This window comes from Eleginops maclovinus, chromosome 15, assembly GCF_036324505.1.
Source record: "Eleginops maclovinus isolate JMC-PN-2008 ecotype Puerto Natales chromosome 15, JC_Emac_rtc_rv5, whole genome shotgun sequence".
Taxonomy (NCBI): domain Eukaryota; kingdom Metazoa; phylum Chordata; class Actinopteri; order Perciformes; family Eleginopidae; genus Eleginops; species Eleginops maclovinus.
In genome coordinates, this window is record NC_086363.1 from 20,478,647 (window position 1) to 20,505,093 (window position 26,447).

Genomic DNA, 26,447 nt, shown 5'->3' on the forward strand with positions numbered 1-26,447 from the left:
TAATTAATTACTTAAAAATCATACAATGTGATTTTCACATTAGATTCCGTCTCTCACAGTTGAAGTGTACCTATGATAAAAATTACAGACTTCTACATGATTTGTAAGTGGGAGAACCTGCAAAATCGGCAGTGTATCAAATACTTGTTCTCCCCACTGTATAGTTCTTTAGACCATCAATGTCTATCGTTTAGTGTTAATAAACCGTAATTAAAAAGATATATGTTGTTGTTTTTTTTGCCAAACTGTATAACTAACACATAACTGTATTAGGTTAATTGAAAGCAATAATATTAAGTTGAACCTAATATTTGTATTTGAACTTAATAGGATTGTTTTCAATTAACCTAATAGTTATGTGTTATCTGTTGACATGATACATTTAATACAAAAGTCCACGTTTCAGATTTCTTTCAGAGTGTACAACTAACTGTGTTATTATGTAAGCCGACCTGAAGACCAGCACCCTGAAACTGAAGCTTTATTTGTTTAGTTTCTCTGAATAAGCTCTACTGATGCAGGGTGGATGTATGGGTCAGCTTTAAGGTCCTCCATGAGTCCTCCAGGTATTCTAGTTTTCTCAAGTTTTCTGAACCTTTCCTAATGTTCTGTCAGGGCTGTAGATCTTTTTGTTTTGTTTGTTTGAGCTGCAGAATGAGCTCTCTTTGCCCCTTCAATACATATATTGTTTATTTAACCAACATTTCCGAGGTCACTTATTCACTGACACAAAACACAATGAATGCATGTGGTAATTTTATTTACAAATGGTAAAAAAAAAACACCATAAAAATATATCTTGCTTTCACATATATACATGTAAATGTTTTCCTATGAACTATGGGTGACTGCATCATAGTGGCTAACCTCTGATCTATTACACAGACCAGACTTCTGGAGAACACACACTTCACACACACTCGTTCTGAAGCTCCACAGAAGCTTTTACATCAGAGGTGGTCTGGTCTCATCCTGGCATTTCATCAATTCCTATTTGGAATCAGTTGTTTTTCCTGAATACCCGTTAGGTAGATCTTACCAGTATTTGGACCATTATATAAAAATATATGAGATTTCAAGAATACACTCCTGGGGAAAGTGAGAATAAAGCTGTCATCAGTTCTAATTTCTAATTTTATACATTACATTTACACATTTTATACACTTAACTATTAAGCCCAAGTTAATTTGTGATTTTGAGGCGATATAAAAAATATTTATTACATATAATATATAATTAATAATATTTGGAAAATAAAGTTGTACATTCTAGAAAGAAAATATTATGATAGCAAAAGTCATAATAACATTTAGTATAGAAAGTTACTAACAAGAATCATATTGAGAAATAAAAAGCATTATAGTAGTATAAAGCTGTAATTCTGGTCTAATAATCATAATATTAAGAGAATAAAAAGCATAATATAAGGAGAAAGTCAAAACTCCAGATAAAGTCATATGAGAAAAGACATGGTGTTATTGTTTTTTATTTTGTGTCCAAAAATGTAAAATAATGTCCTCATAGATGAACTCTATAATCATCCGTATTCTTCATTTCAAGAGCTGCCTGTGACTCTGATAGAAGAGATAAGTGTTTAAATGATAATTTCATAATATGACCTTTAAAACATTATGATTTTTTTCTTGTAAAATGACAACTTTATTCTGACAATACTTTATTAGTCAAACATATTTTCGTTATCATCATTTTTCTTGAAATCTCAGATATTTTTCTGTGTGCCAGCTCATAGGGTCCTACTGATGAGGACCACAGAGCTTTATGTTAGACATGTATAGTCTGGTTCCCAGCACAGAGAAACTGCAGGGTGCTAGCCAGCATATGTTGGGCAATTTGCACAATTAGCAGTTTTGACCAGAGTGGCCATATTTGTCATCCCGGTGGACTGGTTTGGTGAATTTTCTTAACTGCCAATTTAAAAAAAAGAACAGACCAAAATGGTCAAAATCAGCCAAGCCATTTTTTTGCTTTAGTCTACAAATGCTAATTAATTCAACTTGTGCTAATTTTGGCAAACTGCCCAACATATGCAAGTTAGCATCTGGCAGTTTATCTGTGCTGGGGACCGTACTATACATTTCAAACATAAAACTTTGTGGTTCTCAACATTTCCTGGTTCATAGTGCTGGCAACTAGACTTTTGTGTCCTAAGATCCGCCTCCCACCGGGTGTGGGGGGGCAGCATGGGGGTCATTGGTCTGTAGTCTGGTGTATTAACACTGTGAGTGAGAGCAGGAGGAGTAGAGGTACAGTAGGATGAAGCAGTCGATCAGAAGGATGGTGTAGAAACATCTCTGCGTGTGCAGACTGCGCCCCCTCTGAAAACGGGTCAGCAACACGCCCAGCAGCAGGAAGAAGGTGGCCGTGTTCAGCAGGAGGAAGAGCCTGATGTAGGAGGCGGTGCTGGAGAGACCCTCGCTCCCCGCCGTGGCCACCATGTGAACCTCCTTAAATTTCCGGCCCTTGACAAAAGCCCCCTTTCTATTTTTGCGACCATCTGTATAATCCATAAAGGCCCGAGAGTCACCCTCCCCCTCCTCTGGACTGTCCTCATAAGTACGCTTTGAAGTCCTCTGTCTCACCTTTTTCTCGTTTACCTCAACCTGTGCGAAAATGTCAGGAAGACTCTCAGACAGCTTTTCCCCAAGGTTCACTTTCCTCCCCCCTTTCCCCTTGCCCTGTTTCTTGGACATAGCAAACATCTTCTCTATGACTTCCTCCGTCTTCTTCTTGTCTGAGAACTGGAGGAGGCGCTCTGCAGTCTTTCTGAAGCTGGCCGTGTTGAGAACCCGTCCCAGGATGTGTCTCTCCATCTGCTGGAAGACGGGCTTCACGTGCTGCAGGTTGTCCTCCACCACGTTGACGTATTCCTCGACTTCCTCAGGGGAGCTGTCCTCCTCCGCAGCTGCTGCCCACTTCTCGAAGACGATCTTCTTGTGGTCCAGCAGCACCATGGCGAACAGGGGCTTGCTGGGGACCTCTCCGGTCAGGAGGTAGATGGTGTAGGTGTGGTCCTTAGTGGCCAGGTAGATATCCACTCTCTGGTCATCGCCGCGCAGGCTGAAGCTCTGTACATCCACGCCGGGTCCATAGAAAATGTAGGCCACCCTGGTGTGGGGGAACCTCAATGGCATAGTGACGTTCACATAGTTGGAGCCGTTGTACGGGTAGCCTCGAGGGTAGTTCCAGTAACCCACCACCCCTTTGTTACTGAAGCCGGTGTCATCCATCCAGAACATCTTGTAGTTATCCTCCCCGTGGGAAACATACGCTCCATGAACACCATCTATCTTGGTGCTCTGGAATGGCAGCTCCGTGTTGTGGAAGAAGGCACTCATGGCCCTGGTGGGGCTGTCCGGATCCAGGTGGATGTGATCCACCAGAAGCAGGAGCTGTGGGTGGAGAAGGAGCAGGTTCCTCTGGAAGCTCCTGATCTTCAGCTCGGGATTATAAGAGGAATGTCCCTCCCCACGGATGAAGACCATGCCCTGCCTCTCCATGGCAGCCTCCACTCTGCCCTGGGCATCCGCCGCCAGCCCCACCTTGTACTTCAACCACTTGGAATCGCAGGCTTCCGTCACCTGTCCAGTCCACGGCATGAAGCAACTACCCGGGACGTCAGAGCTGAACAGGACTGCGTTGTTCAGCAGCGTGTACTTGGGTCCATACAGCGCCTCGGTGATGAACGGGACGCCGTTGGGCATGAAAGTGAAAGTGTTCTGATCGGGGTGCTCATGCCCGGCGTTAAAGTTCCTCCAGCCTTTGATCCACTCTTTGTACTTGTTCCTGTGAACGATGTCGAAGATGGCGCGTCCCCCCAGCTTCCCCGCCTTGAAGGACAGAAAGGTCCGGTTGGTGTCTGCAGGTAGAGCGCTGCCGTACGTCACCACCCCCCAGTCCTCAAAGTGGTGAAGTTGGGATGTTCCGAAATCTGATGGAGGCTTCGGAAACAGTCCTGGATCGTACCTGCAGAACCACACGAGAGGACGGATATCAGAGGGACGAAACACAGATAAAGACATCAGACAAAAGCCATTGACAGGGAGTCTTATCAGTGAGAGGATTGATATTTCTCTCAAAATACAAGAACCCTAACCCTACTTTGCCAATAGAGGCGTTTTTCCCACTGTTATACCCCTGATGTGCAACATGTGCAATTTACGCTTCATTTTTCTTATAATTTATTTTTCAATCTGTAAACAGTACCAGCTACTTATTGTGTTTTTATTATTAATAACGTGTGCCTACCTCTCTGAGTATCTACACAGCTCTCCACTCTGCATAACAATACTGCACATATTTAATTTTATTATTGAATAGTTAGTAATGCAGGGTTCTAAATATTAAAGTAGGAATAGGATAAAATAATCCAAGAAGCTTCTCATCTGAATTTAACAGGATTTATTAATACAATGATATGATACGTTTACAAAAGACGCTCAGCCGAGGTCTTCTCCTATTTAACTGGTCCACAGTTCACTTTCATGTGGTTAGCTGTCTACAGCGTCGTAGGAAGAAGGGTGATCTAAAACGTTTCAAGTTGTTTTCTACTCTAATGTCTTTCCGGTCTCGTCTTCGCGCATTGGTTTTAGTGGCAACGGGGCGGGTCTTCGGCACATCTGACTCCAGTCATCTTCTAATTTCCTGTCTTCTTCTATTGGCTGACGTCGACGGAGGCGGGTCCATGGCACGTTCTGCTTAGCCCTCTCATGACGTCTGTATTTATGATATATTTTACAATTCTTCTGAGGTTTATCGGTTATTAAACACGTAATAGTATAATTGCAGCGTCAATGAGTGAGATGTAGAGGCGGTGTGTTTAGTATGTAACTCCACGCGTCATTCTCCCTCTGCTCATACGATATACTATTAGCTACATGCTATCTGAGGCTAGAAACAATAACATCCGGTACGACCGGAAGTTCAAAATCTGGTCCGCCGGGAAACAGTGAATTATATCATTTAATGTTCCATTTCAATATATTGATTTATTCTCACAGTATCCTAACATATAAAAGTTTAAAATTTCAGTTAGTGAGTTAAATATTTTTTTATTTTTTGGTTGTTTTTCTTACTTTTTATCTTCTTTAACTGTGTTTATGTAGACCAAAAAAAAGTCCTTGTATGTGTTAATCTACTTACATGTAATAAACCTGATTCTGATTCTTCCTACTATTTTAAATAATACGTTAGTCTAGTCTTTATAATTAATCTGCACTATACTCGTAAATGCCCCCATTGCGGGACAAATAAAAGAACACTGAATGTGAAGATTCCAAAGAAAATTCTGAAATATATTCCTGTTATGAAACCAGATGGAGCGGCTCACCAGATGAACTCTGTGTGGAGGGTACACCATCGCTGGCCTTTCCCCGCTTTCCCCGGCCCCTCCATCACCCTGTTCTGATGGATCAGATCTGCCAGCCAGTTTCCACTGCCGTTACGCAACACATAGCGGTCCAAGAAGACCAGCTGGCTCTCTGGTCCGTAGAACCAGTTGTAGTTAGAATCTGCTATGGCCACAGTCCGCTGAAATCCTGGGGAACACACAGAGGGAACTTCAGTGGTGGACAGAGGGACAACCAATATGTATTGACTGATGCTGAAATGTGCATTAAGGCAGGAAAATAAGACTTTGAACAACATTATGAACACAACCACACAAAATGCCCCCCCCCCCCATTGAACCTCAGTCCCCTCTGCTGTGATCTGGCTCGGTCCACAGCCAAGTGCAGATTGTTCGCACTGTTCTGTTGTCTGTAATTATGTTAGAGTAATGTCGCACTCTGCTGCTGAGAGGGTTCTTAGAAACCAGAACTCCAGCATGTAATCACAGTCAATCATGGCAGGGAAAACAATCGTAAACAGAAAATTGGAACAGAAACTGTGAAGTAGCATCCCTGTGATCACTCAACACATTGTCAGGAGATTTATTCCAGGGATGGAGGCATAATTGACAGCTGTTCCCTTGAGGATTTAGGCCGAAGCATAATGTACACTGCTTTCTATTCTGCATATTTGTGTATTTATATTGTGTATTCAATATTTATGCTCTACATATATCCTTATCATTGATATCATTGATATTATATGCAGTATATTCGCTGTTTCGCGTAATCTTCTTCTGCTGATATGTATATCTCTATTGCGTAATTTTAATGTAATATTTATGTTGTGTATTTTATTTACTTCTAATTCGTATGCAATGTCTTATCTATTGGGATCAATAAAGTATATCTTATCTAATCTTATGACCAAGTGAAAAGTGGTGCTAACATTGAATTATGTCTCAGAGCTCTGAGGTTTAATGTTCAAGCATTTGCTTTAGGTCACACACACACACACACACACACACACACACACACACACACACACACACACACACACACACACACACACATACACATACACATACACACACACACACACACACACACACACACACACACACACACACACACACACACAGTGAGCAGACAGCAGCCATACATCAGACCCTTTAGGTCCTCTCAGTGTTTACACCTCAACCAATACGTTAACTCCTTCAACTCACACATCAGCTGATAGTCCATTCCTTCAGCCCCCACACAGCCCCCTCCAGTGTGGATGTGGACAGACTGTTCCACTCCTTTCAGTGCTCTGAACTCACATGTTAGTACAACTCTTACTGACATCTGTTTCCTGCCATCAATGCTCATGCTTTAACTGCCATCTTTTAAGAAGGGGGGAGAAGTACTCAGATCTTGTACTTGAGTCAAAGTAGAAGTACTCAGATCTTGTAATTGAGTAAAGTAGAAGTACTCAGATCTTGTACTTGAGTAAAAGTAGAAGTACTCAGATCTTGTACTTGAGTAAAGTAGAAGTACTCAGATCTTGTACTTGAGTAAAGTAGAAGTACTCAGATCTTGTACTTCAGTAAAAGTAGAAGTACTCAGATCTTGTATTTGAGTAAAAGTAGAAGTACTCAGATTGTGTACATGAGTAAAAGTAGAAGTACTCAGATCTTGTACATGAGTAAAAGTAGAAGTTCCCGTGCTCAGGAGAAAGTATCGCAGCAGTACATAAGCACACTCAGCAGTACACACACAGCAGTACATAACCTCCCTGTCAAATCTTATTCAAGGTCTCGTTTCGTCAGCCTTGTGAATGTTATTGAAATCCATGAAAAAACTTCAACCACACTTTAATTCACTCTGAAGGAGAGCGTGTTTCAATGCTAAATGCATTAAATAAAATAATAATTAAACCAGGAACCCTGCACATGACCGAACCTGACGGCAATAAATGTAGTGCATTAAAAGTACACCATTTACCTCTGAATTGTATTAGAATAGAAGTACAAAGTAGCATAAAATGGAAATACTCAAGTAAAGTACAAGTATCTCAAAATGTTAGTAATGTACTTAGTTACTTTACGCCTCTGCCAGCGCTTTGATCTAAAGTGCTTGACTCATCAGTTAGTTCTTGAGCAGTTTCTAACCTCTCTAATCTCTGACACAGCAACTATCATCCCAGCTGCTTTCAGTGCCAACACCTTGTGATACACACACACACACACACACACACACACACACACACACACACACACACACACACACACACATACTGATTTCTACTCCAGTGCTCAAACTTCAACTGACACTTCCGCTCCTTTGGTTCTTAAAGCTAAAGAGAATCCCTTGACCTGGGCCACCTTCACTTCCTTAATATTATTGCTTTCAACTAACCTTAATAAAGTTCATTTAAATGTGTTGACATCAAACATTTAATTAAAGCCAACGTTTCAGTTTTTCTATGCACTGACACTCCATTTAGTCCTCATACTTCAATAACTGTTGGACTGATTTCTTTTCTGGGCATTATTGAACAGTGGATAGGACAGAGGCCGACAGGAAAGAGCAGGAAACAGTTGGCTGATATTAAACCTGAATATTGATATTGAATTGAGCACTTTCAAAAGTTAATTTAGGCCTTGAAACTCATCCACCAGCACTTACAACTGTATGAGTCTAGAAGTGAAAATATCTGATCTTCCCTTGTTGTTCGGGGTTTGAATCTCTATGGTTTTTGCACTTATTGTAAGTTGCTCTGGAAGGAATGGTCAGCTAAATGTACATGAGGAACCTCCTCAGTGATGCTCACACCCAGCCTTCAGCCTCTCCTGTGGCGGCACATCCAAGGGGCTTCACTATACACAAAGTGTTGGCAGGGGGCTGTGAAATGTCCGAGCATGACCTGCAGCCCCCTCCTCTGCTGCTAAACCTCCCCCTGACCTCCAGAACAATCTGTTGACATTATACATTTGATTAAAGTCAACGATTCAGTTTTTTCAGAGTAAGATAAGATAGACCTTTATTGATCCCTTAAGGGACATTCAGGTGTCATAGCAACAACAGAATAAGACAGAAACACAGATAGAACACATAATATATAAATATAAGATAGGATAACAAAAGAATAAACATGTAGTTATAGTATGAAACAAAATATCAAAGGGACGTGAAGTAAAGAGGTGATGGGACGTTTACCTGGCAGGACGGTCCGGTACAGGAAGGCGAAGTGCTTCAGCAGCCAGGGGTGGTCGAAGTGGCTGATGGCGAAGTGGCGCTGCACCAGGAACATGTACTGGAACAGGGAGCGGGTGGTGTACGTCCCGTAGGCCACGCCTTCGTACAGGGAGCCATCCGTCACGTCCTGAAGCAGCACCATGGACTTCTCCATGATGGACAGCACCTGCTTGGTCCACAGGTAGGCCTCCTGCAAGTAGCCTGCAACACAGGGACAGAATACAGTTTGAGCCCCCCGACCCTAAACTGTCTTGAGCCATCAGCTGTAACCATGCACACTTCACATGGCAACCATTTACCAAATACACACCATAGTTCATTTCAGTGTGATATGAATTCGTCCAGTCAATACTGACTGTTGTGCAATAACCTGCCATGTGCAATAGAAACACTTGCATTTGTACTGGTGCTATCATCACATAATGTAAAAAATACACTCTTTCATAAATGTCCCCAAAAAACTTTAATATGCTTTTTTTATGTCACAACTTGCTGCTACTAATTTTTTAGCCAAGGGAGTGTACTTATTTGTCTTTTTAGAAAAATGTTATTACTAAAGTCTGCTTTTCTTTTTTCATAGTTTTTAGCTGTTATACCACTTAAAAAGGAATTCTGATTCTGATGAACCATGGAGAGAGCAGGATAGGTCACATTTTTAAATGACCATGTAATTATATATGTAAACATAGGTCAATTATAGCTTAACATCCCATTTTTTCTGAAGTTAAATACGTTAAGTACACACAGGTGTCAAATTTCTCTCCAATATTATATATAATTAAAGTTCTGTGCATATCATTTTGCCAAGCCAGTCCTTGTAGGACACATATTGAAATAATTGGTTATTTTTGGAGGATGTCCAATTCTTTTTAGAGGCTGTTGGGCTGTTGTTTATGGATAACACTTGAAATAACTAATTTAATGTTTATCTTATTGGTTTTCCTTTAGACTGTCAGCTTGCAATGGAGGTCACAGATGATATCATTTCAACTTTGAGCACTTTTGGCGATTTTGCGAGAGCGATGTTGAGGGAATCCCTTCTGTCTGCTGGGTCGGCCTCGCTCCCTCCAGAGGAGACAACAGAACAGAAAGTATTGTTGCTCCAGCTTCTATCAATGATTGAAAGACCTTATTTAGCAACTTTGTAGGAGAAGTTCTGATAAGCTGAATTTGAGAATAATTGAGGCGAGTACAGTAAGGTGTAAATGCACATGGCCAGTATAAAATGAATGGAACACAACATTAGCTCTTATTGGGGCGGCAGTGGTTCAGTCTCTAGGGACTTGGATTTTGGACCGAAGGGTATCTGGTTCACATCCCGATCAGACAAAAAAAAGTGCTCCAATTGCTCCCTGGCGCTGGCGAGACTGGCAGCCTTTCCAGCTCTCCAGATGCATATGCATTTGGGCAACCTACGTAAAAACTGTATAGTGTGTATAAATTGTGTGTGTACTTAAAAATGCATGTGCGTGTGTGCAAATACCTGTGTATAGTTAAACGCATTTAAAAACAGTTTCCCCCTAGGTGGATTAAAAACATTTTCTTGTTCTTGTTTTTGTTCTTCTTCTTCTTCTTCTTCTTCTTCTTCTTCTTCTTCTTCTTCTTCTTCTTCTTCTTCTTCTTCTTCTTCCATCAATATATTATAATAATCTAATCTAATCTAATCTAATCTGTAACCGGGGATAGTAAGGAGATGGTAATTGCCTGTTGTTGATCTATCTTCAGACAGAACCGTTACAGTTTCCACTGTTCTGTACAACATGAGAGCAGGGATCCTCTCTGTCGGCACCGGGTCTTAAAAAGAGAGTTTTACAGTATATGAGTTTGAGTTATGTCACTAAAGAAATGAATAAACAAAACAGCCTTACATCCAACAACCTAAGTGTGTTCCCTAAAGAAACCTTCCACACTGAAGCCCTAAGACACACTGCGCCATGTCTCCTCTCTCACACACTGGAACACACACAGAGGCTGTACTCTGAGAACAAGCGACCACATACACACTAAAGCCACAGTTCTGGAGGAGTCCCGGGCCAGCAGCGGTAACGGGACAGCAGCTACGTCCCTACACTGTTTGGTTTGGGGCTTGGGGACTGCGGCCCACACAGAGCAGGTATTTACCATCAAACAGGAACTCCTAGCACACACAGAGACCATATTTACTGACACACAGCTTCAGCAGCTCTCACAGGCCAGAGCCACACTTCACAGCAGCTCGGCCTGCGAGCCTCTTCAGGACCTTCCAGAAAAATCTAAAACACCATGTACCATTCAGGTCTCATGATGGCTGTGATGACCCACAGGGTTAAATAATTACACTGCACCTTCACCTAGGGGGACCAGGCACTAACAAGATGTGGGACAAAGAGTACGCTTGAGCGGGAAAATGAGGGTCAAGTTACTGCCATGATAGGATGTAGTTTAGATTGAAATGCTTATCTAACCCTTGAAAATAAACACTCCAATGATATCTGGGTCAAAGTATGTGCGGAAATTGGCCCCGGCCGTGCCGCGACTGGCTGGGGCACCTGGACCGTACGCCGGTGACCCGGGTTCGATTCCCGACCCATGGTCCTTTCCGGATCTCACACTGACTCTCTCTCCCACTTTCCTGTCACTCTCCACTGTCCTATTCGATTAAAGGCAAACACCCCCCCCCACAAAAAAATGTGCAGAAATTGTTCAACCAATTTTTTGCATTCTTGGAATACAGTCCATATTTCCATATAGTTTACAATGAACTAGCTGCTGCTGGCCACGCCCCTTTGGAGCTGCTGCTGGCCACGCCCCTTTGGAGCTGCTGCTGGCCACGCCCCTTTGGAGCTGCTGCTGGCCACGCCCCTTTGGAGCTGCTGCTGGCTACGCCCCTTTAGAGCATCATGATCTCTCCTCTGAAGAGAGTTTCCTACCGGGAGAAACTCAGCTAAATGCTGCCGTGATTAAACGCCATATTATGTTCCAAACCACATCCAGCATTATTTCTGAAACAGTATGGAGCTCAAACGTTTCTCTCTCGGTTTACCACAAGGACAGGACCTTTATATTACACACAGTCTCTCCAGAACAGCGTTAGCTCTGAGTGTAGGTATGTAAACACAGACCATAATACTCTAACATAACACATAGCTTCTTCTTTCTCAAGTGTTTACCACTAGAACAGTGCCATTATATGTATTATATACAACAACTTTACTCTAAGTCCCTCCTGCAGACATCCTGCTGAACACACACACACAGCTGGGGAGGGGATTCAGCTCATTACTGTATACTGTGGACAATAGGTTGGGACGTGTCACGTGGGCAGGACGTTGCCAGGAGTTCAATGTAAAGCCAGCCCACATTTCCGATATGACATCATAAGGACAGCAAATCTGGATCAGCTTGTTTGTACCCCCATTTTTAGAGATGTGGGTAAGGAGGAAAAGAAAGAGGGTTGTATTTTCTGACACTTTGTGAGTCTCCTTACACAACGGGGACACATATTTAGGTATAGAAGACATCAAAAAGTACATTTTGCATAACAGGGGACCTTTAATGTTTAAACCTTTTGTCAATTGGCCATGTTCACTTGAATTAGTGTTAATCATTTATGTTGTTTTTTAGTTTTCTCGTTTGAATAATTGTGCACTGTCAACATCTGTATATGTATATTTTTTTATTATTACTTTAAGTGTGTTTTGTCTTTTGCTGAAAAGACGAAATGCTAATAGAAATATTAGTACAAAAAAAAAAAGATTCCATTGGCTAGTTGGCAGGGGTAATAAAAGTCCTATTACTGTTCAAAGAAAGGGAAGTACCATGAAGTGAAACTACAAGGTCTGCAACATATAATTCCAAATAATGCGGACAGAGCTGAACACACAATTACCCCACACCTATAACTGGAAAAATAAAAGAGGAATAAAACACGGGAATCATCACGTAATCCCACATTCAAAACAAACTGAAGCAACATCCCCTGAAGTATACAGTAACCCATTGAGTTCTCCCACACTAATAATGTGGCTTGCTTGCGTAATCAGTGGCAGAGGGGGTTCTGCTGCTGAGAGCTAGGGTTAGCATGCTGCGGACTCTGGATGCAGACCCCCCCCCCCCCAGCACACAGTGTGTCCAGAGGAATGTTATGGTTTTGGGATGACTTATTTCCAACTCTTTGACTCCTCTTTGTCTGCACACCACACATGCTCAATGGAGTGGAAGTGCAGGGAAATAGTAAATAAGTGGGGGGGGGTATTTGTTTTCTAATCTTTTTTAATATTGGGGGCAGGACAGAGTCAGTAATGTTTCCAGCAGGCTGACAGCTCAGTGGTGGGGGAGGTGCATTCATGTGAAATGGAAAAGGTAGTCTAGCTTCATATTAAAGCAAGAGTAGAGAGAAGGAGCTGTGAGGCTAAATGCTGCTCTCTTATTGGTCAGAGGGGAGCTACGCAATGGCAAACTGCACTTCCTTTACTTCCTGACACCAATACATTTATCTTGTTAGACAATACAACAAGGAGTTATACAACCCAACTTTATTTGCATCGCACATTTAAAAGCAACCGAGTCGACCAAATGTGCTGTGCAACAATAAATATATTAAAAAATAAATAAACAAACAAACAGATAGGACGTAAAACAATGTAAAACACAGGACAATAAAACCATAAAGCCACCGACTGCACACTCTCATACGTGACGTAAAGACAATATAAACCCCAGACTGACATGTCTTAGAGGTGGTCTGCAAACACACGGGAGACTAAGTGGGTCTTCAAATGGGATTTAAAAACAGGCAAAGTGGCAGCAAGTCTGATCTGGGGGGGGGGGGGGGGGGGGGGGTGGTTCCACAGCCTAGGAGCTGCTACAGCAAAGGCCCTGTCCCCCCTGCTGTTTAAACCTGGAATTTGGGACCACAAGCAGGAATCTGTCATCAGACCTCAGGGACCGTGAGGATGTTGTAGGAGTCAGGTAGGCGGGGGCCAAGTCATTAAGGGCTTTGTAGGCAAACAATAACATTTTAAATTTGACTCTAAATTCTAGTTCATTATAAAGAACAGCATGTCATATATAACAGCACACAGACATTCCCAGTCTGCTCTCTAGTTGTAGCTCATGAGTTTCTACTAAGTGGATCAAAAGCTGGCTAGAGGAAACGTACCTTCATCATTTTGAATCAGCTTCACAGCTATCTGTCTAGCTGCCAGCATGTTGAGTACCCCAGAACAATGTGTGTGCCACTCACTCAGAAAGATGTATGTGAGTGCACTGACAGACTGTGAGTTAGAACATTCCAGATACAGGTGTTTGCTTGTTGCTGCCTTCAAGCTCAATATTCAACAGGACCCCACTCCCCCGTCCCAACAGCCAGAGGGCTGTATTACTGTGACGTGGCAGTCTGATTTGTGGGCTCGGGGCCTAAAAGTCAAGATAGCAAATCGTTCAATTGGGGGTTTGACAACATCAGAATAATAAAATGTATCATGTTTTTATTTACTCAGACAGTGATACATACAGCAGTGCTATTAGTTTAGATACATTTCCTATATAATCTACTGAGTACCGCAAAGTTTTATGATATAAACGTAAAGTAGGGTCCCCAGCACAGAGAAACTGCCGGATGCTAACCTGCAATTAGCACAAGTTGTGTTCATTAGCATTAATTAGTATTGTAGCCTATGTGGACAATAGTTTAAGAAAGATTGGCCGATTTGTACAATTTTGGATTGTTTCTGGGGGTAATTGCGGGTGCTGAGTCAATTTCTGACATTGTCAGGGACAACTATGGCAGTTTCAATCCTAAAGTGGCCATATTTGTCCTCTAGGTGGGCTGATTTTTACTACCATGAGTAGTGTTGCAACCATTGGATATAAACAGATGACAGAGAGAGATCACAAGATGAAGTTCATTATCTCTACTGTGGACCATTTTATTTTCTAATAAATAGGCAACTTGTCTAATCTGAATGATCCTCTAAATCCCATCAAAATCAGACCACAGAGTTTTTTGTGGTTCAAACTGCCATTTTTTTTATCCTGACAATGTCAGAAATGGACTGAGCATTCTCAATAACCTACAAAACCACTCTGAAAAAGGCTATAATGCAATGTAATGCTAACAAAACTTATGTTAACTGTGCAAATTGGCCAACATATGCAAGTTAGCATCCAGCAGTTTCTCTGTGCTGGGGCCCATACTATACATTTCTAATACAAAGCTTTGGGCTACTCAACATTTCCGGGTTCAAAATAGAAATCTAGATTACTGTATATAGGAAATGTATCTAAAATAATAGCACTGCTATACAGCCCCGAAAAAAATTAAGAGACCACTTCAGCATTGTCAGTTTCTCTTGTTTTATTTTTTATAGGTACGTCTTTTGTTATTGTATTCTATAAACTACTGACAACATTTCTCTGTGTTGGAATTCAACAGACACTGGAATGGCTGCCATACATGTAGAGATAAAGATTTAAGAAAAAAATTGGAATGGTCCCTTCATTTTTTCCGCGGCTGTATGTGTCACTGTCTGAGTAAATAAAAACATGATACATTTTATTATTCACATAACATTCATAACGATTTGCTATCTTGACTTTTAGGCCCCGAGCCCACAGATCAGACTGCCATGTCACAGTACTACAGCCCTCTGGCTGTTGTGGGGGCAGCATGGGACAGGGGAGTGGGGTCCTGTTGAATATTGAGCTTGAAGGCAGCAATAAGCAAACACCTGTATCTGGAATGTTCTAACCCACGGTCTTTCAGTGCACTCACACACTTCTGTCGGAGTGAGTGGCACACACATTGTTCATTATAAGAGTGTGTTATTTTAGGGCCCCTCAGAATGAAACAATAATAACTACTCCAAACAGCAGAGGGCTTAAGGCTTGTGTCAGATAAGCAATGAAGAAGAAGAAAGCAGGTTTGTTCTTTTTCTCTGGTCCTGCTTATTGGAACCGGTCCATTTATTCACAGCCAGAATAATATTTGGACTAATGTCATCCCTTGGCACAGGAAATGAATGATACATATCCTCTGAAGGAATGCAGTGAGGCCTCTGCACAGCGTTGCAGTGAGGGAGACAGGCAGCTAAATGTTTGTGTCGATGCTCGCGCACCATGTGTCTGCCGCCTTTCAAAAATTAATTTTCTCAGCCATGCTTCCACGGCACTATCACCGCTCAGCCATGCTTCCACGGCATTATCACCGTCACATGCTGTGAAGAGCACTGCTACCAAATGAAAGCAGTTCTAAACAGAGCAGTGTCTGGACCCTCCCTCCTCAGGTCACACTGGAGCAGCTCACTTTTTCCTGCGCTCCACACCAAATGGCAAAGGAAAGAAGAGGTCACACTATGACTCCTGAGAGTTCTGCTGTTGCCCTATGAAAATGCCTCAAATGCATAATAACTGATTATCATAACAGAGAATGGAATAGCCGGACAAACAATTAAAGCTAATCGCAAACGGACATAAACATTATATTAGGCTAAGTAAGGAACAATGTGCAGCGAGGCGGTCACTATGGGGAAAAGAACATCCGACAGGCTTATCAGGGAGCCCGACGCCAAGCACAGGGATCTTGATCAGTTCTTTTCCGGCCTATTACACGGCCAGATACTAAACAAACTAACGACTCGACTCCCAATATTAATTGAAATTATTTATTGACTCAAAAATTATCGTATTTCTTCCGCTAAGAAAAATAAACTTCCACGGCGCAAAAACGGCTGGAACTGCGACAACAACAACAACAACAACAACAACAACTACAACTACAACAACTACTTTACGGCAGCACTGATCGAGGTTTTCTGTAACTGTTCAAGTCTGTTCACAGTTTCTGATCCACTAACACGTCTTTAAACCCTGCAGAGCCCAGACCCTGTTCCTGTTAGTGTTCACTTCCTGTCTGTCTTCTTCTGGTGATTTATCTGACATACAGCGCTGCGTATTTTAACCTCTTTTCCTTTCTCTTTCTTGATCCTCCTTAACAATGGTCAATACGTCCTTGACAGCGGTCTGCACTACTGGATTAACAACATGTCACATGTTCTGAATTGACCAATCAGAATCGAGTATCCAACTAAACCATGTAATAAACCATTAACAGCATATGAGTTAGTAAAGTCGTGGACAGAACTTCGCCTGTTTTTTTACTTCCTCACCAAATTCAGAATTAGAGTCCAACGCTTGGAATAGTGAAGCGTACTGCCTGAATTTGCCTCATGAAAGGCATGTTTTTTAATTAAACAAACACTGAGAAGAAGTCACATCTTTTTCATCTTGATTTCTTCTTTTCTAATATTACATTTTTGTGTTGTCCTCTCTTTTCTGTTATCAGAACACAAAAGCAGTCTTATTGATATTTATTTTCTATTTACATATTTGATATTGAGGTTATCCAGAAGTAAAGTAAAGTAATTAGGATACATAACTAATATAAATTCCTTTTTTTAACATGGAACTATCAATTGTAACAGATTACACTGTTTATGTAAGTTTCTTAACCCTGGCGTTAAGGGAATATGAATATCCGACCAGGTGTTCCTCAGTATCATAAAGACCTGAACGGCAGGGACTGACCTTGGGTCATGTAGACCAGGCTTCCTGTGAGCAGTGCCACACAGTTGGTGGGCTGGTGGTTGTGCAGGTACTGGAAGCCCCACCCTCGGACGTACGACTTCTCGTACATGAGGCGGGACGCATTGCCGATCACCTGCAGGAAGCGTTCCTGCTGGTCCTTGTTCAGGTATTCGTACAGAAAGTCGTAGGCAGTGGCAAACCCGACCAAAGAGTGCGCCAGAGGAACCTCGTCCCAGGGAGCGTCTTTAACCAACCTGCAACACAAACATCAGGCTAAAGGCCAGGCAGAGCGAGTGCAAAACCAACATCGAGCGGTAATCAGGTGCGAAATGTTCGCTCTTTAAATGAACTTCTGGAAAATGTTTGTTATGAGCAAGAAGGAATTTTCTTTACAAAGCCTTTTAATTATCCTTACCACAGCTGTAAAACATCTTTTCACTTGGAAGGCAAAAATAAAAACTTCACACTTCCTTACCAATAAAGCGGCTTATAGAGAGACATTAAAGTGTGGTGTGTGCAAACCTCTGTTGGTTCACAGGCGCTGGGGTCTAAGAACGCTGACTTCTGGGAGTTTTAGAGGTGCAAAGTGTTGGCGTGTTAGTGTAGGTACTCTGTAAGCATTCTGCTCGCTTCAGAGAGGGGAACTTCACAGGTAGTGATGAAACACGCTTTTTTTCAAAGCTGTAAAGAAGTGGGGTTTGTGTAATTGTTTGTTACTTTAATTAGTTTATGAGTTTGTGTGAAGCACAAGTTAATCATTTGGGACACAATTGGTTAAGCCAAAGTTAACCAAGTCTCACGTCTGTATGAAGGAGCAGGCACCAGTTTCCCACAAAAGTAGAAGCTCCCCATCGGAACACAATTCCTGAAGTTCTAGGAGACATAATTGAAGGTCATGAAACCACAGCGGAGTGATTCCTGGAGCCTTCAGAGGCTCAGTGGCCGGGATTAAAGAGTGGCCAGGAGAAACTCTCAGCGCTCTTCTGACGTGAAACCACACGCTCAGTGGCTGCTCCTCTCTGCAGTGAAGCTCAGCTCGAGGTTCAAGCAGGAACACTTGCCATACATTCATTCACTCCTCAGCTGAATATCATCAGCTCATCATGGGCGCCAACCAACCAACCAACCAACCAAAGTTTATTTATATAGCACAATATCGTACATTTAACATTTGTCTCAGTTTGAACAGAATATGAATCCGACACCCTCTGTCCTTGGTCCCTCAAGTCAGACAAGGAAACACTTCCTAAGAAACTTTGAGAAAGAAACAGAGGATGATCCCTCTCCAGGACGGACAGACCTGCAATAGATGTCGTTTATAAATTAAAGAGATAATATCTTTACAACATAGGTGTCCAATGTGTCTATAAATAAGAAAACGATGAATCCAGGTGGTTGTCAACAATCCTGTGGGAGCCCTCAAATAAGTAGTGGCAGACAGGGAAGGATACTAAATAAGTCTCAGTATTTTTATTTTACTGATTATGTTTGTACCCATGGCTCCCCTCGAACCCTCTGAAACCAGAGTCAGTGCCTCACACGTGTCTCTTTTAACCAATTACATTTCACCTCAATGTCCAGCAGCCAATCATCATGCTGCAGTCAAATATAAAATGGTTCTCCTCTCTCCTGCAGTCAGCTGTGATTTCAGGTGTTCATGATGCCGCCCGCCTCCCCCCCATCCACCTCCAGTCATCAGGTCCAGTGCCAGGAGAGCTAACCCAAAGACCTCATCGCACCTCCACTTCTCCACACCTCCTCCACGGATTTTTCCTACTATACTCACGGCTGTATTTCCCCCTTAAAATATACGATATCAGGATGGGTCTAATCGCCAAAGACTATCAAACATTTATGGAACAAGTGTCAGTAAATCTTCTTCTAACAAAAAAGGAAGTCTCTCCTGATTGGACTGTGGCACACTAACTACACCAGTGGTTCCCAAACGGTGTGCCACGCCACACTGGTGTGCCGTGAGAAAAATCCTGGTGTGCCTTGGGATTTTTAAAGAATTAGGTCTAGTGCATTTAACTGTACGAAAGGTTATAAAATGGATTCCTAAATTATTTTGTTAATAAAGGGTGAAATAATATAATTGCCTGTGAAATTGTGTTTGGCATTAGTAAATAAGAACATTTTTGTCACAGACTGATAACAGTGATACTATCTGTACCCCCCCCCCCCCCCCCCCCCCCCCCCCCCCCTTCCCTTCAATGTATCTGGAAACACTGGCCGCCAGCATAGCCAGAAGGATTACATCCTCTACTGTAGAAGCTTCCACAACAAACAGAACCCTTGTTCTCAGGGTTTAGGGAGTACACATGTTGGCTCAAGGCAGGAAATAGTTGGAACGGGGTAAAGCAGTCAGACTACAAAGCATCAAGGTACATTATTTAGCAGACACCTGCAACTCATGTTGTATGATATATCTGACATCTGTAACTACGGACAATATATTGATTTATGATGACTGGATTTCACAAAAGTTCATATGGTCGGGCATTGAGCACTGGTTATTAAAGAAGTGACAAAAAATACAGGATAATTGAGAACTGTCAAATGTAGCTCACAGTAGCTACTATAAGACACTGTCATGGCTATGCTCCGAACTAAATAATGGTTATTGTGTTGGTTATAATTCAACTTTTCTTTTGTGGGATGAATAAAGTTTATTTCTGATTGGTAGTCTTTGCTCTGTCACTGTGGACTCCAGGTGTACAGATCTCACCACGTGTAGAAATGAAAATGGAAAGAGGTGCTGATGTGAAGAATGATTTGGCTAGTGGGTAACTGTTTATATGTCAGTAGGTATTCGTATACAAAATCAGATTTAAATTGAAAGAATAGATGGTTCATGTGAACAAAACACTATAACTAGCCAGTAAGGGATAACTAGTCTAGTTGCCAGCAATATGAACCTCGGCAAAACAAAAATAAACTTTGATTGAAACGTTGTTGAAATGTTTTATATTAGAAATGTATAGTACGGTCCCCAGCACATAGAAACTACTGGATGCTGACTTGCATATGTTGGGCAATTTTCACAATTAGCATAAACTGTGTTAATTAGCATTAAAGCAAATGCAGGCAATATTTAACAAATGGACTGGTTTGGTTACTGAGAATTACTGAGTCCATTTCTGACATTTTCAGGATCAACAATGGCCGTTTAAACCTGAAAATGGAAACATTTTTACTCTCTGTGGGCTGATTTTGACTACCATGACCAGGATGAAAAGAATTACCTCTACTCTGGAAAATGTGTTTTCAAATAGATAAGCAATCTGTCCAATCCAAAAGATCCAGAGTCCCCAAAAACTTTAAAATCGACCCAAAAAGCAGTCCATCGGGAGGACAAATATGGCCACCCTATGGTTTAATAAGGGTGATATACCCAAACTCTAAGGAAGATTTGAGTGTCTGGATTTTACTCTTGTCAAACCTATTGAAACAGAGCCATTACATTAATTACTAGGCAGCTGAATGGCAACACCTGCCAGCTAACCTGTCTGTTAGCAACATCACTCAACAGCAGTGACAGTTTGTTTCTCCAGTAGCTGTACACCAGGCTGACGGAAAGCCCCGGGATAAGTAGTGTTAATAAGCCCAATGTCCAATAAATTCCGTCATTTAAAGTAACAAATCTTACTTGATAAAAAAATATCAATAACCTATATGCATAACCAGCACCATACTTCCTCTTATTATAAGCAATCTGAGACTTTAATTTTGAGGGATGAGCTGCCAACAAAATAAATGAAACCCTACGGAGAGCTGTGATGGAGAGCATATTCAAGTATCCAGAATAATTTACCTACAGTTGATTAATTTTGCTAACTTATAACTTAACTTATGAGGTAATATACCTCACCTATAGTGAGGGGCCCAGCCCTTCATATGTTTTTTCTGTATGTGGCTCTCTGTGAAAAGAGTTTGGACCCCCTGCTCTATGGTTATACCAGCAGGAGAGTAGAGGATGTTATCCAAACCGAAGTGAAAACTATATTACGGTGTATTCTGCAGGTCATAAATGGCTCGGTAAGCTAACAGAGTTTGTTTGTTGTTATGAGGATGCATGTGAAACGCTATTCAACGTTCCTTCTATTTGTGCACCCCCCCTCAACAACACAGATAAAACCTTGCTTAGGGGCTAATCCCGTGAAAGAAACCATTTCTAATAGTATTGTCATTGGCGCACACCAGCTACTCCGAGCCGTTACTCCTCTTCATCAGAGAGAAGCTGGGAAGCAGAGGGTCCAGTCTTTACTTATTTTCTTACACTGGCTTAATGCCTCTAGAAATATCTAAGTATGTTTTATATTTTCAGAAAGGGATCTGAGCAGCATCAGGTTTACATAATTCTGACAATTAGGCGTCACCGCGACCTGGGCTCAGCGTCGGGCAGCCCTTCAGAGCGGGATTCAGCTCACATCTGAACTTTTCATTTCCTTTCATGTTCAGCAAACAGCTGCTAAACATATTTCCTGAAGCACAAACTTATCGGACCACAATGCATCTCTACCGGAGCTCTGCCCACAGGAACAACACTCAGAGATGAAGGGAAAGAGGTGGAGGTTCCCGCATTAATAACCACAAATGGGGGGGGGGGGGTTTGGTACCATCTAAAAGTGTGATTACTATCTGTCTCTCTAACAAAAAACAGGCTATGCTAAGGGGAGGGGTTCCAGATGTCAACAGACGTTTGCACAGGGCCTCAGATCTGAAGAATAAGAGATTAAATGATAATAAATAAAATGATAAAAAAAGACAGAAAATCTACCAACTAGGCTGAGCCGCCATCCTCTCCATGTAGTCCTTGGCGAGGTCGAGGGCCCCTTCCCTGTGGGGGTACAGCAGGCAAAACATGGACAGCACCCCCAGGTTGTTCCCGTACACCTCGTTCCAGCGGGCGCTGAACTCCGCCGGGCTCCAGGGGGGCAGGTAGAGCTCTGGGTGCTCCAGCATGGTCTCCCCCGCCTCACGGATCCTCCTCGCCATGTCGCGGTGAGTCCCCCCCGCCGCGTACTGCAGCTCCTCCACCTCCCCCCGGTTGAAGTACAGCATGGGGTGACCATTGTAGTTCCCCCCCATGAAGGGGATTCCTCCGTTGGGGTCAACTTCTGCTGCCGCCACCACGTCCACCACAGCGAGCAGGGGCCACAGCAGACTTATGAAGAAGACTGTGGGGGCCCCGCGGGTGTGTGTTCTCATCGTCTCAGAGGGGACTTTGGCATCGCCGAAAGATCTCAGCTGAGAGGGGAGAGTGTGGGGGGGAGAGAAGGATTTGAGAAAGCCAGCCCATATTCTGCACAGCCTTTTCTTACTAAAGCCCTGCATTCCATGAATAATGAGATACAGCTGTGGCCTGATGATGCAGACTTTCCATAGTAAGTGGACCTCTACTCAGAGGCACAGCGAGCAACTACGGTCCCATAATGCAGCAGGCATCGTGGCTGTGGCTTTTATTTCATACAAATTCAAATTCCTTTATAGTCGCTAAAAATATATTGATACCCTCCTGCCATTAAATCCTCACTCCCTGTATCCCATGATTCACTTCATGCTGTTTCTGAAGAAATTAAACATTGACTTTAATTAATTGTATTATGTCCACTGGTTCCATACAGCTGTATTAGGTTCGTTAAAAGCAATTATATTAAGTTGAACCTATTGTTATTTTATTTAAACTTAATATTATTGCTTTCAACCATCCTAATACAGTTATGTGTTAAATAATACATTGAATTAAGTTATCGTTTCAACTTGAGTGCACACGCTGTGTTTCCTAATACAGTTCCCTTTCACATAACTGCACCAGGTTAGTTGAAAGCAATACTATTACGTTTAAATAATTAAATAGTAGGCTCAATGTAATATCATTGCTTTCAACTAACCTAATACAGTTATGTGTAATCTGTTGACATAATACACTTAATTAAAGTCAATGGTTTCAGTGCAGAAGCAGGCCTGCCGTATGGTCCTCTCTCTCTCTCTCTCTCTCTCTCTCTCACACACACACACACACACACACACACACACACACACACACACACACACACACACACACACACACACACACACACAGCGTCTCTGGTCTGAGCATGAGAAAACATTCCATGACCCGAGTGGAGGTGTTGGGTAAGGCCTGCTGGAAACCCTTTGGTAGTGATTTCAACAGCGTCTAGACTGAGGTCCACTGTAACTGTGTTTGATAAAGAAAAAATGCTCAAGTTTGGTACACCAAACTATGCCTCTCCTGAGGTCAATTTTGACATTTGACCTTCACATGCCTGTGTGGGGAACATGAGGATGGTGGACAGCTCTGGACTCATTTATCACACTAAAGCTGCGACTGTGTCAGGAGGATCTATTTTTACTGATGATGCCTGTAAGTCTGAATTAAACCTCAACTCAACCATCTCACACTCACATGCTTTATTTCACACTAAATGAATATTATTGTGGAAGCAACCTGGAGTAGGTCCTTACAACTCGACGTTTGAAGAAAACCTTTGGCACTTGAAGATTATTCTCTTAAATATTGTAGCATTTAAGTGGGGATATATAGAATCTAGAGCAGTGGAGGATGTAAATAATTGTATTTGCAGCCCTAAATTGATATTCCTTTTAAAATGAAGCTGAAAATGCTCTCATATGCAAGGACTAAAGATCTAAAGAAGTGATGAAGAACGTTTTCTATAAGAAAGAGTGTCAAGCCTCATTGTAGAAGTATTACATGAGTATGAGAATGTGTCAATATCTAATAAATGAGGACTAATAATCATACCTTTCCTTGGTAAAGAATTAAACATTTTTTGCATAAAAACAATCATATTAAAGTACATAGATGATCAAGACAGAGCAGAATCAGGGAAATGTTTACCCAGACGGTACAGGAACTGAGAAATCACTGTTATTGTATTATTATTATTATTATTATTATTATTATTATTATTATTATTATTATTATTACATAATAGTACTAAATGTGTGCTGCGTTCACTCATGACTGAGTTCTGATTCTGCTGTGGTGTTAGCTACTGTCTACCCTTAGGACATGGTGTGATGAGTAGAAGGAGCTAGATGTAATTGTGTGGCCCGCAGCGACGCAGATTTGAATCACTATGATGAGTACCTGCCTCAGGGCTTTCCACGTTCACTCGTAAAAATGCAGAGCAATTCAATTATGACAGATTAATGAAGGAACTATCAGCCAACATAGTTCGGCAGTTCTTGAAAGTAAAGCAGGGGAGGAGATTGTGTGAGGACTATTCCCACAGGGAGCCTTCTCCTCCACAGAGATGATGCCTTCACTGAGACCCTGCTTCAACTTTTACACACTTTATGCTGAAAGTAACAAAGTACATTAACTTAAGTCACTGTACTTTAGCCATGAGAATACTTTCTACTTTTACTGGAGGAACATTTTGAATGCAGGACTTTCACTGTGACAGAGTATTCCTACACTCTGTTACTTCTACTTTACTCAAGTACAAGACCTGAGTACTTCTACTGTTACTCAAGTACAAGATCTGAGTACTTCTACTTTTATTCAAATTCTGAGTAACCTCTGGTATTGTTAGGATTATTCCCACAGAGAGCCTCCTCCTCCACAGAGATGATGCCTTCATGGTCGGAGACCCTGCTTCACCTTTAACACACTTTATGCTGGCTCTCCCTTCATCCAGTCTGCCATATACATTATAAAAAGTAGCTAAATAATACTTTATATGACTGCAGGTGGTGTAGTCAAACAGTAAAGTGAATTTAACCGCAGACAGCTCAGTAATCCTCCGCTCCGCACACAGGGAGCCTTGTTCGCATCGAGTCCGAAAAACAGTGACGGAAAGCCCGCTAAACTTACCTGTCACAGGCGGTGCTCAGGAACCCGGAGCCCGGCCTCACCGCGACCATGTCTGCCCGGAACACCGCGGAGGTTCTGGAGAAATCAGTATGATGACATGAAGTTTGTTTTAGGGACGAAACAAAGTTAGAGAGGGGAGGGAGAGAGAAGCAGAGAGAGGAGGGAGAGTCACGTGAGGAGGGGCTGCTGGTGGGGGGGGGGGGGGGGTGAGTGGGAGAGTGAGAGAGAGAGAGAGGGAAAGGCCTAATTTCACTGAGCTAAACTAACAGGTAACAGAATTGTGAGCTGTGGTGTAAAGTAACTACATTTACTCAATTACCGAACTTAGTTACACTTTTGAGGTACTTTACTTTAGTATTTCAAGGTTTCAAGGTTTTATTGGTCATATGCACAGCGTATATGTCGGCAATGAAAATCTTATATCCCATGCTCCTCTAACAACTCAACATACATGGTGCAAATAAGATAAATAGAATAGTGCAAAAAGAGAGAAGAATATTTCCATTTGATGCTACTCAATTCAGAGGTTAAATGGTGTACTTTTACTTCACTACGTGTATTTAATCCCTTTAGGTACTTAAGGATTTGGATAAATTATATAAAATATAATCAGCCCTTAAATCAGACTTTAGTTCACCTGGAGTAAATCAGCAGCTACCCTGCAGTATACAAAGCCATTCAAACTAGCTGCACCTTTACCAGCTCTGAGAACACTTTAATGATCAATAATTATAAAACATATCAGAGATATTATTCTGAAATGGACCAATCAAACAATGACTACTTTTACTGTCGCTACTTTAAGTACATTTAGATGAGAGTACTTTCTACTTTCACTGGAGGAACATTTAGAATACTTTTACTGTGACAGAGTATTCCTACACTCTGGTACTTCTACTTTTACTCAAGTACATGATCTGAGTACTTCTACATTTACTCAAGTACAAGATCTGAGTACTTCTACTTTTACTCAAGTACAAGATCGAGTACTTCTACTTTTACTCAAGTACAAGATCGGAGTACTTCTACTTTTACTCAAGTACAAGATCGGAGTACTTCTCCCAGCTGTGGCTACAGTAAGTGTGTAGTGAAGTATTCACTTTCTTTACTTGAGTCTACCTAACTACCAATACATTGATGATCATGTAAAAGTCCTGCATTCAAAATCTAATAGTAAAAGTACAAAAGTAGTATCAGCAAAATGTACTGAGAGTATAAAAAGTCAAAGTATTCTGCAGAAAAATGGCCTTCATGTATGATTTAAACATATGACATTATTAGCAAATATATTAATAAACAAGTTCTGACTTTTGTTTACCTTTAACAGCCTACTACAAATGATATACTGTATTTAAGAAATAAAAACATCCTTTCTCTATCAAATAGACTGACAGGATTTCCTGCAACAGCATTTTAGCATTAGCCTGTGACT

General features: G+C 41.8%; 1 protein-coding gene across 4 annotated transcripts; it reads right to left on the bottom strand.

Moving 5' to 3' along the window:
• Positions 1–743: 743 nt before the first annotated feature.
• Positions 744–25,162, bottom strand: dse (dermatan sulfate epimerase). Of its 4 annotated transcripts, XM_063902653.1 has the most exons (6): positions 25,016–25,156; positions 21,932–22,401; positions 17,152–17,405; positions 8,548–8,787; positions 5,349–5,556; positions 744–3,985 (listed from the first exon to the last, which is right to left on the bottom strand). In XM_063902653.1, exons 2-6 carry the CDS (start codon positions 22,360–22,362, stop codon positions 2,233–2,235), a joined length of 2,886 nt encoding a protein of 961 aa, XP_063758723.1. In that variant the 5' UTR covers positions 22,363–22,401; positions 25,016–25,156; the 3' UTR covers positions 744–2,232. The 4 variants fall into 4 exon arrangements, with proteins under 4 accessions (XP_063758723.1, XP_063758724.1, XP_063758722.1 ...); XM_063902654.1 differs by lacking the exon at positions 21,932–22,401 and having other exon boundaries at positions 25,016–25,162; XM_063902652.1 differs by lacking the exon at positions 25,016–25,156 and having other exon boundaries at positions 21,932–23,086.
• Positions 25,163–26,447: the final 1,285 nt, after the last annotated feature.

Coding starts and splice junctions, on each gene's coding strand:
- dse (XM_063902652.1), bottom strand. CDS start 22,488: ATGCAGGGCTTTAGTAAGAAAAGGCTGTGCAGAATATGGGCTGGCTTT. Junction 17,406..21,931: donor ATGGCGGCTCAGCCTAGTTG/GTAGATTTTCTG, acceptor TTTGTGTTGCAG/GTTGGTTAAAGACGCTCCCT. Junction 3,986..5,348: donor CTCCACACAGAGTTCATCTG/GTGAGCCGCTCC, acceptor GTGGTTCTGCAG/GTACGATCCAGGACTGTTTC.